The sequence below is a fragment of the Nannobrachium achirus genome (genome assembly GCF_963921795.1).
Source record: "Nannobrachium achirus genome assembly, chromosome: 22".
NCBI classification, from domain to species: Eukaryota; Metazoa; Chordata; class Actinopteri; order Myctophiformes; family Myctophidae; genus Nannobrachium; species Nannobrachium achirus.
In genome coordinates, this window is record NC_137829.1 from 32,627,236 (window position 1) to 32,644,931 (window position 17,696).

General features: G+C 46.4%; 1 protein-coding gene across 1 annotated transcript in view; it reads right to left on the bottom strand.

Annotated features, from left to right (window-relative positions):
- tns1b (tensin 1b) overlaps positions 1 to 17,696 on the bottom strand; it is a gene marked incomplete at its 5' end in the record, with an annotated part of 487,320 nt that overhangs the window by 151,429 nt on the left and 318,195 nt on the right. Inside the window, 8 exons of the mRNA XM_080752851.1 lie at positions 3,506 to 3,677; positions 3,766 to 3,773; positions 6,569 to 6,686; positions 13,396 to 13,545; positions 13,846 to 14,127; positions 15,304 to 15,881; positions 16,305 to 16,524; positions 16,606 to 16,701. Of these exons, the coding sequence (XP_080608977.1) occupies positions 3,506 to 3,677; positions 3,766 to 3,773; positions 6,569 to 6,686; positions 13,396 to 13,545; positions 13,846 to 14,127; positions 15,304 to 15,881; positions 16,305 to 16,524; positions 16,606 to 16,701 (1,624 nt within the window). The remainder of the gene's footprint in view (positions 1 to 3,505; positions 3,678 to 3,765; positions 3,774 to 6,568; positions 6,687 to 13,395; positions 13,546 to 13,845; positions 14,128 to 15,303; positions 15,882 to 16,304; positions 16,525 to 16,605; positions 16,702 to 17,696) is intronic.

A 17,696-nucleotide genomic window follows, 5' to 3' on the forward strand; every position in this document is an offset into this window, starting at 1 on the left:
TTGTATATCTGCTATTTTTCAATAGATAAAGTTATTAGGGCCCCTCCACCTTGGGCCCCAGTAACTCAGTCCCACTTTCCTACCCCTTGTGACGCCCCTGGTTACATACAGTAGTGCAGCTTTAACTGGAATAAAACAAAAAATAAGAACTAGGCCAGGGGTCTTCAACAGGGGGCCCGGGACCCCTAAGGTGTCCTCAGAGTTACTACAGGGGGTCCTCCAAATCTTTGTGTGATAGAAACTTTTTTTCTCCTTTTTTGTACAAACCACTTAACCCTAACGTCCATATTCTGAGAACTTTAGACAAAAATAGCAGATCTACAAGCTCACAACGCCTCGCAGTGCGAGGAGTTGTGAGCTTGTAGATCGGCTATTTTGGGCCAAGAGGTTTGGTGCAGGGGGGGAAAAAGAGCAGACCAAGTACAGAGTGAGAGGTCAAGTTTATCAGGCCTAAGTATTGACGGTTCATCAAGTGGTTAAATATCTGAAAACACAATTTGACATGAATCCAAAATAAACTGATGATTGTGCTGTCAAACAATGAAACTATATGGAATCTATGAACAGGTTGTGGGGGTCCCTGCTTCATCTCTCTCTCAACTAAGGGGTCCTTGGCCTGAAAACGTTGAAGACCCCTGATCTAGGCTTTACAAAAACAACAACGACAATTAACTGAAAGTGTTTTGTGCGCCCAACTTGATCATACTACACCAGGGGTTTTCAACTGATTTTGACCCAGGGACCACCATCCTGACTACAAGCAAGCTGGGGACCACCACCATTGTGTTGGTGGGTCGTCATAGGGCCCTCCTGACACAATAGTGTCACTTTTCAAAGCATTTTATTACCAGTAAAGTGCAGGGATATTGTTTTTAACCAACATGTTTGTTGCATACAGCCACGTTTGAATGCATCAACTATTTACAAATGTCTTTTTTTATTGTTTTTTTTTTACCTGGACCAAGTAGAACAGCCCAAGTCCTCTGTCAAAATATTATTATTCGCATGCGCACAAGAAAGAAGAGTAGCAAATAAAAGTACAATTAAAAAAGGCAAATTACTTTGCAAAAAAGCATTGAATGGTGTGATGTGGATGAAGTCCTCTGGCTGGAGCCGCCACAAAGACACAATGCTGAGACAGAACGACGTCATCCGTCTCTGACATGACATTTTTTGGGTGGACTGTAATGTGCTTTTCATTTAGTCTTCTTTGTTCTTCTTTTTAAATGCAAGTGCTGAATATGCAGACACTCAACACTGAATTTCTTTCAATACTTACAATAAATTCAGAAAGTTGTGATTTTAGTTCATTGCAAACATTTGCAGACTTTTAGACCGAAACAGCGGGGTGTATGGGCAAACTAGAACGCATCATCTGGGTGGTATCCTCAGGAAAAGACGTTAAAGACGTGTTAAGCAGTTCCGCGGACCTCAGAGACAATAACTTGTGGAAAAGGAGTATAATATACCAAAACAGCCGATCTACAAGCACACAATGCCTCGCGGGTGCGAGGCGTTGTGTGCTTGTAGATCTGCTGTTTTCATGACGGCCTTGTCTGATGAAGCAGGGCTTCACGTCACAAAAATTTGAAGCATTTGAAACTTGGAGATACAAGGTTTCTGGGCCGACAGTGACGATATGGACTCGCATGATGGCTGACTGTGAAAACCTCAACTCTGGAGGCAACTCTCTTTGCTCCATGAGCGTTTTGTTGCATCTATGAAGATTCACGTCCAACAAATTCACGTCACGAAAATGAGAAAGAGCCGGTACAGTAGAAGACACTCGTTGTTCTGTGAATAACTCTTGCATCTTGTTCAGAAAACCCAACCTTTTCAGGCCACGGCCAAAATAATCATATTTTACCTGGAGACCCCGTCCCCCCATCCTGACGAGCACTAAGAGTTGAGGCATTACATTTTGTATAACATGGTTCTTTTATGAAAATAGCAGATTTGTTTCAAAAACGGAAAATTCTCGGGATTATCGGGCCTGGCGGGTAGAGACATTAAAATATTCTCGGGACTATCGGGCCAGGCAGTGAATGAGTTAACTTGTTAACTGCCAAGGGCCACGTACAAGAGGCCGCCAAAGTGCCAGACATTCCCCCATAGGCCAACGCTTTAACATACGGGTACCCACGCAGCAGTGGATTTTCATTTCACGTTGACCAGTGGAATGAACATGACCCGGATGAAGAGCGCTAACAGATGGCTATAGGCTTTTTTTTTTTTTGAAGCCCGATTTGCGGCGATTTAGCCGCAAAAAAACATTTTCGCTTCCATAAGAACACAGTTCAGAGAAAATGGTCTTCAAAGATGTGAGAATGTATTGGATTAGGCGGCGCGATGCGGCGGCGTTACCCGATTACGGGCTGGTGGAAAGAGCTCGCGGAATTGTTCGGTTTCGGCACCTCGGATACGTCGCGCATAGATTGAGTTTTTTTTGGGGGGCTCTAAACTTTATTCTAAACCGCGTCGGAGGAGCCAGGACCACCCACGTCTCTACAAGCAGCTCAGGGTAAGTAAAATAGCAAAAAAAATGTATTGGATTGAAAGAAAACCCGAAATTGTTCGGTTTGAGCACTAAAAGAGTTAACATACTCTACCGTAAAGAAAAATACATAATAAAGCTTTAACTCGAATGTTTATGAGCGGCGCTAACCGCTCCTACGTCTGGCTTGGTGTGTATGTCCGTAGTACGAGATTAACGCCACACGAGACTAACGTCGTAGAAAGTACGACCAAAACAGACCACAAGGACTTGGGGCTTCTTTTTAGGCAGTATTGTACTGGTGCTTCTGACATCAATGTGTTTATTAAAACATTTCAGTACTCAAATAAAGAATAGCCAAAGAAGCAGATCTACAAGCTCTAGACACGGCGCAAATGTAGATCTGCTTCTTTTGTGTGTCGCTCAAGTAGGAGAACACACACGCACAAAAGATTAAAACATGGAGCTAAGAGGTTTCTCTACCAGGTAGTTGGGCATTCACAAATAGTGATTTTTAGTATTCGAATTATTCGACCTCAAAGTATTGGAATAGTCGAATATTCGACAGGACCTGCCAAACTGTCAAAATTAAGTCAGCAAGAGGCGAACGTTGTGAAAATAGCCGATATACATGCTCACAACGCCTCGCAGCATGTAGATCTGCTATTTTCACAATATTTATCTGCGGAACCGAGTCACATTAAATCTAATACCTACAATTCCAAGTGCTTGTCAGGGTGGGGGTCCCCAGTTCAAATATGTTTATTTTGGGGGTCACGGCCTAAAAATGTTTGAGAACCCCTGGTATAGAGCATTAACAAATTCATCCACCAAGGGTCATTGGCAACTCAACTATGACTTCCTATCTAGCCAAGCTTTATAAACTATATATTTTTTAAAGAGAAAACAATAATAATAAAAAAAGAAAAAAAGCGAATATTCGACTTCGGTGAACAACGTCTAATAGTGACTTTGATATTCGAATATTCGAATATTTGGTGAATGCCTTACCAGGTAGTTGTGGCCGTGTTTGGAGCGCAGCATGGAGGCCACCTCGCGCACGTTGTTGGAGTAGCTCTGCTCCTCCACGCAGCTGGGGAAGGAGACGGAGATGATCCTCTCTGTGATGTACACCAGGTCCACCTCGTAGCTCTCCTCCAGAGCCGCCAGCAGACTCATGCTCCTACACAGGGACGTGCAGAGAACGTTAGAGACAAGCAGACTCATGCTCCTACGCAGGGAGGTGCAGAGAACGTTAGAGACAAGCAGACTCATGCTCCTACACAGGGACGTGCAGAGAACGTTAGAGACAAGCAGACTCATGCTCCTACGCAGGGACGCGCAGAGAACGTTAGAGACAGTGTTGATCTCGTCGACTAAAACTATGACGAAAAATGTTTGTCGACTGCCTTTTTTTCCACTGACGGAAACTAAATAAAAAAACTAAGCTGTGATGACTAAAACTAAGACTAAATATATTGACAATTTCATCAACAAAATAAAAACTAGACTAAAACGTTTTATGTTTGGTTGCTCTCAGGTGTTGCGTGCTGAAAATAGAGCTTGTAGATCTGCTATTTTCAGCGCGCAACCAAGTGTAAAATCAGTCATTACGATGCCATCAAGGCCTGCCAAAATACATTTCAGTTGACTAAATCGACTGTAGATTTAGTCGCCTAAAATCTTATGACATTTAGTCGACTAAAATTTGACTAAAACTAAAAATGTTCAGGTGACTAAATTATGACTAAAACGAAAAGACATTTTATTCAAAAGACTATGACTAAAACTAAATCAAAATTTTCTGTCAAAAACAACACTGGATAGAGAGGCAGGGTGTGACATTTCTAAAAGGGGACAAATATTGGGACGATATATGGTCAGTAATAAAGGAGATACTGAAATACCGAAAACAAGTGGTGCTCTAGGAAACTTGACACAGGAAAACATGCAGGGAGAAGACATGTATCTGGTCAAGGTGTTGCTGGCAGCCAGCAAAAAATCATCACAAGATTGTGGTATAAAAGTGACCCTCCGGCTATAGCAGTGGCTGTGCATTGTGGAGGAAATATATGTGATGGAGAGATTTACCCATAAACTCAGACTACAAGAAGAAACATTCCTTGGGAGAAATGGCACATGAAACCTAACAGGATGACACCACGTAAAACTAACTTTGAAATGGACTAAAATGTGAATCTTGAAATAATGTGAAAATGTAAACCCTGCACTGTATGAATGTGACAATCTGCAAATAGGTTTTAAAAAATATACATTTCTAAAAGGGCCTTTTGGTGAAAATCTTGAGAATAGCCGACCCCCAGCTCACAACGCAATGCTTGATTTCTACATAGAGAGGCCAATTATTTCCACATAAGATGCTGCATTCAAGTCAGGGCCGGAGTGGGCCTGTCTGGGCCATAGGGACCCATACACCCTTCCAGGCCACTCTACCCAAACACTAGGCAACATGAAAATACATGAACGCGCCTGCCACCCGCACTCACACACATGTGACAGCCTTACAGTTTCAGTTCTGTTTGGCTGAGATGTTTCTTGTAAAACAAAACACTTAAAAAACTAATATACTAATACATACCACCCACTGTATAGGCCTACAGAAGTAGTCACTACAACACTCGCTTCTGTGCAGACAGTGCAGTATGTCATAGGAGCAATCATATGAAGACAACAGTTACAGTATTTTTCCTTTCCACATGGGCTAAGTGATCACTGAAAATCATTATTCCATATATACCAACAGTCACACTAGAAAGTGTTCTATATCCAGTCCATATTATTTATATGGTATGCAATTAAATAAAAATATAGTATTATTTTGTCAGCAAAGCATTTAGATGTCAGCTTACTATATCAATATTATATGCAAACGCCAATGTTCAATGTAAAACTGTACAATCTAGTACTGTACTGTATTATCACTGAGTAGAGCTCTGCATGCACCTCTCCCCCGGAATAATCTTATATTCAGTTAGAATCATCACTACCTGCTAGTAGTTCCATTCTGCTAGTAGTGCTATGGAACCTCCTATTCAGTTAGGAAGACATTGTGGAATAATTACTGGAACTAACAAGCACTGGCCTCCACCCTACAAACAACATACCACATAGCTAGCTTACAGATTGTCTGTTTCAACAGCACAGCAGCTTCACATGTTTCTCTATCCCACAAAAACATCAATCAATCAGGTAGCCACATGTATCACAGTCAAGCTCAAATTATATATAAAATGACAACAATAGTGTAGAATATGCCTGAAGATGGTGTATGAAACTCCAACTCAGTACAATGTTTCCCATTTCTTAACTTCTGTCCATACATTAGCATAATCACTTAGTAGTGTGATCTCAGGGATAGATAGCACCTTAACTCTGCAGCCGCACAGAGGCGCTCCAACACAAAATTGCACCAGTTATTTTAGAGTTGTGCATACTAGTATCCACCAAATGTTTCCTCCAAACCCTCAAGTGTAACTTGAGAGTCATTACAGACAGCAATTTGTGTTCATGCTATTAAAATGATCTAACTTTGTTAGGGTACAAAATGGAACAAATTGTGTTCTTAATAATCCTAATAACGTCAATGAATTTATCTGGCCTAATGCTCCCCTAGGGATCCACATGCATGTTGAGAAACTTGAGAAGAATCAGTGTTTATATTGAAACAACTTACTTGTTGCTGCATCATTCTTACTAGAAGACTGCATGCTGAAGCTTTGAACATTTCAGTCAGTATAACATTTCCCCCCATCCTTCTCACCCTTCAGCTCCATGTTTTCTCTTTTTCTTTGTGGGGCTATGCGGCTGGGGTTGGGGTCCATAATTTAACCATTTATTTATTTATTTTGTCGCCTTCTTCTCTCTGCTGTCTGGCCACTATCCTCAGTCAGACGTGTGTTTGTGTGCTGCCTTCCTTAGCCGGTCGGTCTGTCTGTGAGCACGCTTGTGGTAGGGCCTGGCCAGAAAGCCAAACTAACCAATCACGCATTGATTCTTCCAAAAAAAAAGTTGATTGCTGTCCTTTTTGACCAATCCCTTGGGGAGAAAACACACGTTGCTCTTCTGTTTAGAGAGGGGAGGGGGCGAGTAGCTGTCAGCACAGGCCAGCTGTGGTGTCAAGTTACACAGGCAGGGCTGCTGTATGAAGCCCTGCTGCTGCTGGATATGTGGCCTGCGCAAAGGGGATCTTTTTATTTTTTTCAGGAGGCACCAGGCCAGGGGGAATCGTCCCCCTACTCCCTACTGTCAATCCGGGCCTGATTCAAGTTCAGGAGAGTTTGGACAAGGCAATTCTCTTGAATGCTGCCTTCATCATGGAAAGAGTGTATTTTGCATTTCTTTCACCACAGTAAAAGCTGCATTCATGATCTGGAGAGGGCACTTTTTACAGACGGATAAAAGGGCAGGGGCTCAAGCCCCCGTTGATGTCCGTGTATGCACATGGCTACTCCTACACATGCACACAACACACGTGTGCACATATACACACACGCACGCACGCACGCACGCAGAAGGGAGCAAGCCGTTGGTTACTCCCATACGTCACTACGTCAACTATGTTACTACAGTGGCTCAATTACAGCCTTCTTTTCAATAAGTCTATTATTACATAACGTCTCAGTCGGGCAGAAACCTCTTATCCCCATATTCAAACATTTTGGTGTATTTTCGTGAATTAACGCTCCACTTGATCATACTATAGCATCACACAAAAGCGACGCAAGCAGCAGATGGAGCCTGTAGATCTGCTGCTTTTGCCGTTTTTGAATTCGAATCCTAGAAAAACAACTAGTTTCGGACATGCAAGGTTTCCGCCCCGGACAGAGACGATAATAATAGCACACAGATTGAGCAACGGGGAGCAGAATGAGTTTGCGCGACCACAAAGCTAATGGAGGTCCAATTAAAGAATAGAGGGAGGAACCGTGGCGTTTACAACTGGCATTACATGTGTCAGTCATGCTAAAAGGACAACAGCCTCCGTTCGTTGTGGGTTCCTGTTCCAAGTCAGTGTCAAACTGTGAGTCATGTTCAGGGACGTGCTGGGCCCCTGATTCAGCCCGGGAAAAAGAGTTGTAGAGGCCCTCATTGCGCGCTATAGAGAGAGATCTCCCTCTATAGCACTGCTGCTACTCAAAGATTTGCCATTTCAGATCATGACAAGTGACAAGCCAGTGGGCCAATTACATGAGTTATATTTTGTCATTGTCGGGTGGAAACTTAATATGTCCAAAACCATTTTAAAAATGATTTAAACTAGTGAAAACAGCCGATCTACAAGCACACAACGCCTCGCGGTGCGAGGCGTTGTGTGCTTGTAGATCTGCTGTTTTCACTACTTTTGTGCGACAGCCTTTTATGAATAAGCAGGGCTTTGCTATGCGAAAAAAAATTACAAATTTTAAACTTGGAGATATAGGTTTCTGCCCGACAGTGACGGTTTACTTTGTTAGCCGCCCAGCCCCCAAAATGGAATGAAGGCCGACATTTGATTTTAATTATTTTCCTAATGGCCGGCCTGGACTGGCCGGGAATGAACCGGCCGTTCGGGAGTTGTCCCGCTTTTCCCAATGGCCAGCACGTCCCTGGTCATGTTCCCCAGCGTGGATGAGGCCCCGTGTCTACTGGGCTTTTTTTTTCCTGACCATGTTTTTAGAAACTCCAGCAGCTTGGCGTCGCGCACTGCAGTGCACGCGAGGCGCTTTTCCAGGGGTCATCAATGTGTCCGTACACGGACAAAATGTGTCCGTGGCAAGCCTTGGCCTTAACCGTGGCAAATGTTTTGTTTGTTACATAACATTATTACAACGTTCTTATTTTGCCCAATTACTGAATGCCCGTCTTCTTAGAATATGTTTAACACTGATTTGCCTCGACACTATGGCACATTATAGGAGTCAGCTAGGACAAATGTTTTATTTTCAAGGACCCTAATAACTCTGACTTTTGACCTGTATTGGTCGTTTAGGCCTAGCTCTTTATGTGCTTGTGTACTAATTTTATTGTGTATGTCCGTGGCAAAATCTACATTTTTACAACAATGTCCACCACAAGCCAGCTTTCCCTGCTGAAAACTAAAAAGCCAAGTGAACACGGTCAGTGCCTGATGGCTGCACTACCCATATGGAGTCAAATCAAAACACACATTTCTTTATTTAAACGTTTATTTTGTAGATACAGTAGAATTGCTGAAATATAGTCACATAGTTATAGTACAAAAGCCGGCATATACCAGACATGCAATAGGTTGTGGTGTGTGTGGCTACCACACACTGCTGTTTAGACATTACCACTATGAAAACTTAAATGTAAATCGCCAGGCAAAATTAAGCAAAAAAATCTTGCCCTATTGCTTTGCTTCAGCATCAATGTGCACTGAGACTGCATTTATTTTACTAAAATGTTTTGAGGTTCTATATTGTCTTCTTGGGTTATGTGGTCGTTCGGCTAGTCATTGCACGGGCCACATGTTCCTTGTGAGTCACGAGGACTCGAGTTTGAATCCGACTCCCATTGTGTCTCGCATGTCTCCTTTCTCTCTGACCTCAGTTTCCTGTCTCTGTGCACGAAACTATCTAATAAAAAAACAAGAATTGCCAAAATAATCTTTATGCATTTCCGACTACTACAAACAGAAAGGGTTTTAGTTCTTTATATGTCTCATATAGCTGAAAATAAACATCAAATTACAGCTTCAAACCCTTGGCCATTGTGCCATTTAACATCCAGCATAAAAGCATGCAGCCAAAGCATCAAACAAAATGCTGCCCCAAACACTACAGAAGGAACTCACTTTGTTTGCTGCTCGGATAAATATCCTCAAAACGCAAAGTCACAGTTACGCCATCCAATAAACACAAGTCCCTCTCTTTCAAGCAACCAGGGAACCAATATCCTAATATGGAGAAGGCAGCGCACCGCATTAATAATGGTCTTCATGCCGCGTCTCTCTCACGCAGGGTGCGACAACGCTACTTAAACCCCAGGAGCGGCTCGGGTTTGCCTCCCGAAATGTCAGCTCCCGTCCTGTTGCTCTAAACACAAGTCACGTTGTTTCGCTTGGGCCGGCTGCGAGGGAAAACAGAGTGAAGAGGGATTGATTTGGTAGATAAACAAACCAGATTATGAAAATATCCCCGCATTCCAGAGGAGTGCGGTGTGCGCTCTTCTGCAGACCAAATAAAATATTTTGGTCACTGGTGGGGAATGAAGTGGAATGGGAGGTATATGGGCACGTCAAGCGCCTTGAGGTGAGCGGCTGACCGCATTTCTTTACCCACAGGGGCGTCACAAGGGGGGGGGGGGGGGAGTGGGACTGAGTTACTAGGGCCCAAGGTGGAGGAGGCCTTAATCATTTTATACTTTAGCTATTGCAAAAAATAGCAGATATACAAGCTCGCAGCGCGACACTCGGTCGTGAAAATGTGAGCAAATCTTTGTATTTATGTATTTTTTAAGCGAACGTTTGTAACTCATATTTTGCTTCTGGGGGGGTCCCTGGATCTAAATATTTTGAGATGGGGGTCCGTGGCCAAATACATACATCAGTTTGGGGGTCCTTCACATGAAAAGGTTTGCGCACCACTGACATATAGAAACATAGGTTTTTCAAAAAACCTTAGAAGGATTTGAACACATTTTCAAGATTTTTCAAAAATAGTACCAGCTTGTAGATCTACTATTTTTCAAGAGTTAAAGCACAAAGTAACGCGTAATCATGCGTTCCCGGTCTAAATGGGTTAAACCCCCTCACCCTATGAAGAACACTCATGGGGGCCCTGCAGTGAATCCTTTTACCCAGGGCCCAGGATTTAGTGTGACACCCCTGGCTTTACCCAGTCTAGCTTCAGCTTGTCTGGGTTCACACGTTCACCGGCTGCCAAGAGGAAACACAGCATGGATGAAAGGAAGACATACGGAAAAGAGAGAGATGGGGGGGGGGGGGGCATCAGATGTGCATCATTTACCAACAGAGATTTTTCACAGTAGACATGTTGATTTATCATAATACTGTATAGAGCAGGGGTTCCCAAACTCTTTTGTCTCAGGGCACATATTTTTTTAATCCGAGGCACCCCTACACTCCCAGTACCTTATATTTATAGCATATCGTCGTTGTCGGGTGGAAACCTTGTATGTCCAAAATGTTGCGAGGAAAACGTTGAGATAATAGCCATTTTGGTTAGAACTGACTGAAAATAACTTTGTTATTCAAGTTTAAAATGATACTTAATATATTTTTAGATAATAAAGATAATAAATAAATCTAATCTAATCTAAGAAGACTTTTGAATGGGAAACACATGACACCTTCCTGTGAAACTGAACCTGAATCTAGGTTCTTGGTAGGGCTGTCACGATTATGACATTTTACATGACGATTAATTGTCACTCAAATAATTGCGATTCTGTTTGGCTTTTAGGCTTTGAAGTTGCACATGGCAATCATGACACATAATTTCAATATACAAAGAAATTACTGACATATTTGACAATTTTATACTTAAAAAAGAACATTGATAGTGGAAATAGCCGATCTACAAGCTCAATGCGTCAACTTGTAGATCTGCTATTTCCACTACTTTTTGAAAGTGTTGCTAACTATATTAACATTTCTCAACATGGAAATGATTATAACGATTATGCAAAATAATTGCGATTACCTCAAATAATTGCAATTAGACCATTATGTAATACTTGACAGCCCTAGTTCTTGGTTTACCTATGATCCTAGATTAGTAGTACATTTGATGTATTACCTTGTGCTGTTCTTGCTTATTGTAAATTGCTCTGGATTAGTAAATTGTCAATTGTGAACCTGAACAGAAAACAGGTATGCCACCCTCTAGAAAACTACAGTTATGCACAGAGCCAATTCAGTTTACTCATTTTGTGTCACTTGCCGGAAATAGCCGGAAATAGCCGATCACTTGCCGGTGTCACTTGCCGGAAATAGCCAATCTACAAGCTCAAAACACGTCGCATCGCGGTGCATCGTAAGCTTGTAGATCGCTGATGACTGAGTATTATGTCAAGGATTACTCGTGCCTATGCATACTTATATCCTATTGCATCTTATTGAATACTTAAGCTTTTTTTTTTAAAAGTCGTGAAAATGTGTGCAAATCTTTGAATATATTGTGGACTGTCGCTAGGCAACCGCCTCACAGGTGAGCCCCACAGCACACTGGGTCAGTGGAGAGGGAGGAGAGCTGGCTCTCAGAGACAACACCCAGCCCTGGGGCAGGTAATAGAAGGGCGTTACCTGCCGAATTACCTGTTCAATCAGCTTAATCTGAGCACAGCTGCGTGGCTCAGGGCTGGGCCCTTTAGGGAAACAAAGGAGCCTTCTCTCTCTCAGTCTGCACTGGCTCACTGTACTGGCGGTCGGGCTGACGGCGGTAAGAATGCCTTAGATATTAAGCTACACTCCACACGTTCTGCTCCTAATTGTAATACAGAGGAATGCAATACTAACACAGCGTGTCTATTTTCCACCAGGCAATATAGGAGACGCTGAGTCTGGTGAATGGAGAGCCGCACGATGGCGAGTGCGAGGGTTTTGGAATTGTACCTGTAAACATCTCGTACTCTATGCGCACTGCCCGTGAGTGTGACGGTTTTGAAACTGTGCCTTGAAACATATCTGAACTACGAAACACATGCAAGTATCACTAAGCGAGGGTTCTGGAATTGTACCTGTAAACATCTAGTACTCTATGCGCACTGCCCGTGAGTGTGACGGCTTTGAAACTGTACTTTGAATCATATCTGAACCCCAGAACACTCGCAAGTTATCATTGTGCCCCGGGCCGGGGATACCTTTAGTTGTACGTTATGCATTGAGTTATGTTGACTAGCTCTGACTAATATGAGCAACTGTTTCTTTGAACAAGTGATGCCTAAGTTATTCTGAAGACATTTAAGAAAACGCTATACTTTGTGTTGTAAAAGTACTTGCTTTATCGGAGCGAGGCTCTGCTGCTGTTAATTTACCCTTGTGTGTTATAAATAAAAGTGCCCAAAAGTGGCTTAAACTGTCCATTTGTCTGGTGTTGGTTGAGTTTTGAATCTGGGACCCCACATTTGGTGGAGAATCGGGTTTCGAACCTCACCAGCGACACACAGTGGAACATGCACAGGCGCTTACGGCGCTGTTAAAAAGCCAGGCTGAGTTACAGACAGCCGTGCATGAGCTCATACGTAAAATGAATAGGGACACAGCAGCAGCGCGAGCCCCAGCCGAAATACTCACTAAATTTGTCCCCGCTGACGATGATATCGAAGCTTATTTGGAATTGTTTGAGCGCACAGCTACTCAGGAACGGTGGCCTCAGGCTGAGTGGGCCGCGGTGCTGGCTCCGTTCTTGACTGGCGAGGCGCAGCGGGCTTGCCGCGACCTCTCAACAGCAGACGCTCGAGACTTTAATAAGTTAAAAGCAGCAATATTAGCAAGTTATGGTTATAGTATCCCGGCCCGGGCACAGCGGTACCACAATTGGATGTATAGATCTGACGGGCCGCCCCGTGCCCAGCTGGCCTCCCTGCTTCGTCTGACGACTGGCTGGCTGACCAGCCCGGGGGATCCCCCCGCTGTGGAGAGACTCGTAATCGACCGCTGTATCAGAGCATTGCCGCCAGACGCCCGACAATACGCATCTAGAGTGAGCCCCGGTTCGTTGGAAGAGCTGATAGCTTTACTGGAAAATCATCATGTGAGCACTGAGATGATGAGGCGGGAGGAGCGCGCCGGCCGAGAGAGACAGCGGCGGCCAAACGCTCCCCGTTCGCCACCACGTCCCCGGAGCGCGCCGCCGGAGAGAAGCGGACGAACTCCCCCTACCCAGCGGCGGTGTTACGTCTGCGGCCAGCCGGATCACCTGTCCTGGTCCTGTCCGGAGGTGAGGAGGGACGCGTCCATGCCCAGTGCGTCCGCCTCGGAGGCGCCCCGGCCGTGTCTGCACTCCGGCACGGGAAGACGACGGCACGCCGAGGTACCGGTGCGCATCCGAGGCGTGGACACCCACGCCCTGTTAGACTCGGGCAGCGCTGTCACACTAGTTCACCCTGACCTGGCGGGGAAGGTGGGCGACGTCACCGTTCCCGTAACCTGCGTCCACGGCGATCTCCGCTTCTACCCCGTCACACAGATCAAAGTGCTCTCGCCGAGGGGAGACCTGCTCGTGACGGCTGGTGTGGTTCCCAACCTCCCTGTCCCACTACTCATCGGCTCTGACTGCCCGCTCTACGATCAGTACTGGCCGCCGAGACGAAACCTCGAGGGGCGAAGACGACGCCGTCCCCGCCACAGCCAGCCGAGAACCACCTACCGCGCCTGCCCCGTGTTCGGCCCGAGCGACGAGGCCCACGACGACAGCACCTCCGCGGAGGAAGGAAGAGGGGAGGAGGAGGCGCTCGAGAGGGAGAGCGAGAGAAGTGAAGACGGGTTGGCAACCAGTGGAGCGCGGACCCGGCGGGGACGCCGTGCGGCCGTAGAGGACAGCGTGACGCCGGAGGGAGATGAAGTCCCCGGGTTTTCGGCATTGGAGCCGGACCGTGGGCCGAGGAGCGGGAAGTACGCCGCCGACCAATGGGCGGACCCGAACCTGAACCTAGCCAGACAGCGTGTGGTGGCCATAGATGGCAAAAAGTGTGAGGGGGTGAGTGAATACACGTTTCCTTGCTTTATAGTGAAAAATGACCTATTGTACAGGCTAACTAAAGACAGGGCAGGTGACACTCTAGAACAATTGTTGGTCCCTAAGTCTTATGTGTCACGGGTACTGTATTTAGCTCACACTCACCAACTGGGGGCTCATTTGGCAGTAGAAAAGACTTCCGAACGTATTTTGGCCCGGTTTTACTGGCCCGGCATAAAGCGGGCAGTAGAAGATTTTTGTAAAAGCTGCCCAGATTGCCAGAAAACGGCCCCACGGCCCTACTATAGGAACCCCCTTGTACCTCTACCCATTATTGAAATCCCATTCTCACGTATCGCCATGGATATAGTGGGGCCCCTACCAAAATCTGGCCGAGGCCACAAGTACTTACTTGTAATTATCGACTATGCCACTAGGTATCCCGAGGCCATTCCACTGCGGGCAGCTACAGCCAAGGCCATAGCACACGAACTAGTCATGCTGTTTAGCCGGGTGGGAATTGCCAGTGAAATTTTGACTGATCAAGGCACCTGTTTTATGTCGACAGTTTTGTCGAAGTTATATCAGTGGCTTAAAGTTAAACGTATTCGTACGTCAGTCTTTCACCCTCAGACTGATGGCCTCTGTGAACGCTTTAACGCAACATTAAAGAAAATGCTAAAGAAAGTAATTGACAAAGATGGGAAAGATTGGGACCAATTAATTCCATATGTACTGTTTGCCATCCGAGAGGTTCCCCAGTCCTCCACGGGCTTCTCCCCCTTTGAACTGTTGTATGGGAGGAGTCCCCGTGGACTACTAGACATTGCAAAAGAAACTTGGGAGAGCCAACAGCCCGCCCACCGAAATGTAATTGAACACGTAGACGTTCTGCAGGCCCGGGCCAGGAAAGTGTGGCCCATAGTCAAAGAGCATATGCAGCAAGCCCAGCGGGAGCAAGCTCGCACCTATAACCGAGGAGCCACCATTAGAGAATTCAAAGTGGGCGAGAAAGTTTTGGTCCTAGTGCCCACCTCTGAATGTAAATTTTTGGCAAAATGGCACGGCCCCTACGAGGTGTTGGAGAAAGTGGGTCCTGTGAACTACTGTGTGAGCCAGCCGGGCCGCCGGAAACGGAAACAGATTTACCATGTGAACCTTTTGAAGAAATGGCATGTGGCGGAGCCTCTGCCGTCCTCTGTCCTATTAACGTCCAGTTCTCCCCAGTCTTTCCCCGAAGTGCCCATAGGAGAGGACCTAGCCCCGGCCCAGAAGCAGGACGTAAAAGAAGTGCTGAGCCGGGCCCGTGACGTTTTCTCCGCCCTGCCCGGACGGACCCCGGTCATTCGCCATGACATCATAACTACACCCGGGAGGGTGGTCCGGCAGCGACCATATCGCATTCCAGAAGCCAGGCGTAAAGCCATCAAGGAGGAAGTGGAGATGATGTTGGAGCTCGGAGTGATCGAAGAATCTCGAAGCCCATGGTCCAGCCCTATCGTCATCGTCCCGAAGCCAGATGGGTCTCTACGCTTCTGTAATGACTTCCGAAAGCTGAATGAAGTCTCCGCCTTCGACGCATACCCCATGCCACGAGTAGACGAGCTGATCGAACAACTGGGCCCGGCGCGGTACGTGAGCACCCTCGACCTCACGAAGGGGTACTGGCAGGTACCCCTGACGGAGAGGGCCAAGGAGAAGACGGCCTTCTCCACCCCGGAGGGGCTCTACCAGTACACAGTCCTACCTTTCGGAGTCCATGGGGCCCCCGCCACCTTTCAACGGCTGATGGACTGCGTGTTGAGACCCCACCGGGACTACGCAGCCGCCTACCTAGACGACATCGTGATCCACAGTTCCAGCTGGGACCTGCACCTCCACCACCTGGAAGCTGTCCTAGGGGCCCTTCGGAAGGCTGGGCTCACGGCCAACGCCAAGAAGTGTCGCGTCGGCCTCACCGAGACTAACTACCTCGGCTTCACGATCGGTCGGGGGTGCGTGAAACCCCAGGAGAGGAAAGTGGAAAAAATAAGGAACTGGCCCCGCCCTGTCACCCAGAAACAGGTGAAGTCATATTTAGGTTTGTTGTCATATTACCAAAAGTTTATTAAAGGTTATGCTACTGTTGCAGCCCCCCTATACGACCTGACGCGCCAGTCTCTACCCCGGCTGGTCAGGTGGACGCCTGAGACGGAAACAGCTTTCCAAACGCTGAAAGACGCCCTGTGTGAAGAACCTGTGTTGGTGGCACCAGACTTCGGAAAGCCCTTCCTACTCCACACCGACGCCTCCAATACCGGGTTGGGAGCCGTGCTCGCCCAGGTGGTGGATGGAGAGGAGCACCCCGTCCTATATGCCAGCCGGAAGCTGCTGAAGCATGAGAGGAACTATGCCGTCGTGGAGAAAGAAGCTCTGGCCGTGAAGTGGGCCATACATCACCTGAGATATTACCTGTGGGGCCGCACCTTCACCCTCATCACGGACCATGCGCCCCTGAAGTGGATGTCTCGTAACAAGGATAGGAACAGCCGAGTGACGCGCTGGTTCCTGGAGCTCCAAGATTATCATTTCCATGTGGAACACAGACCCGGGAAACAAATCCCCCATGTCGACGCCCTTTCGAGATTGTATGAGGATGAGAAGAGTGAAGCTCCCGGTAGCAACGGCGAGCTTAGGGGGAGGATGTGTGGACTGTCGCTAGGCAACCGCCTCACAGGTGAGCCCCACAGCACACTGGGTCAGTGGAGAGGGAGGAGAGCTGGCTCTCAGAGACAACACCCAGCCCTGGGGCAGGTAATAGAAGGGCGTTACCTGCCGAATTACCTGTTCAATCAGCTTAATCTGAGCACAGCTGCGTGGCTCAGGGCTGGGCCCTTTAGGGAAACAAAGGAGCCTTCTCTCTCTCAGTCTGCACTGGCTCACTGTACTGGCGGTCGGGCTGACGGCGGTAAGAATGCCTTAGATATTAAGCTACACTCCACACGTTCTGCTCCTAATTGTAATACAGAGGAATGCAATACTAACACAGCGTGTCTATTTTCCACCAGGCAATATAGGAGACGCTGAGTCTGGTGAATGGAGAGCCGCACGATGGCGAGTGCGAGGGTTTTGGAATTGTACCTGTAAACATCTCGTACTCTATGCGCACTGCCCGTGAGTGTGACGGTTTTGAAACTGTGCCTTGAAACATATCTGAACTACGAAACACATGCAAGTATCACTAAGCGAGGGTTCTGGAATTGTACCTGTAAACATCTAGTACTCTATGCGCACTGCCCGTGAGTGTGACGGCTTTGAAACTGTACTTTGAATCATATCTGAACCCCAGAACACTCGCAAGTTATCATTGTGCCCCGGGCCGGGGATACCTTTAGTTGTACGTTATGCATTGAGTTATGTTGACTAGCTCTGACTAATATGAGCAACTGTTTCTTTGAACAAGTGATGCCTAAGTTATTCTGAAGACATTTAAGAAAACGCTATACTTTGTGTTGTAAAAGTACTTGCTTTATCGGAGCGAGGCTCTGCTGCTGTTAATTTAC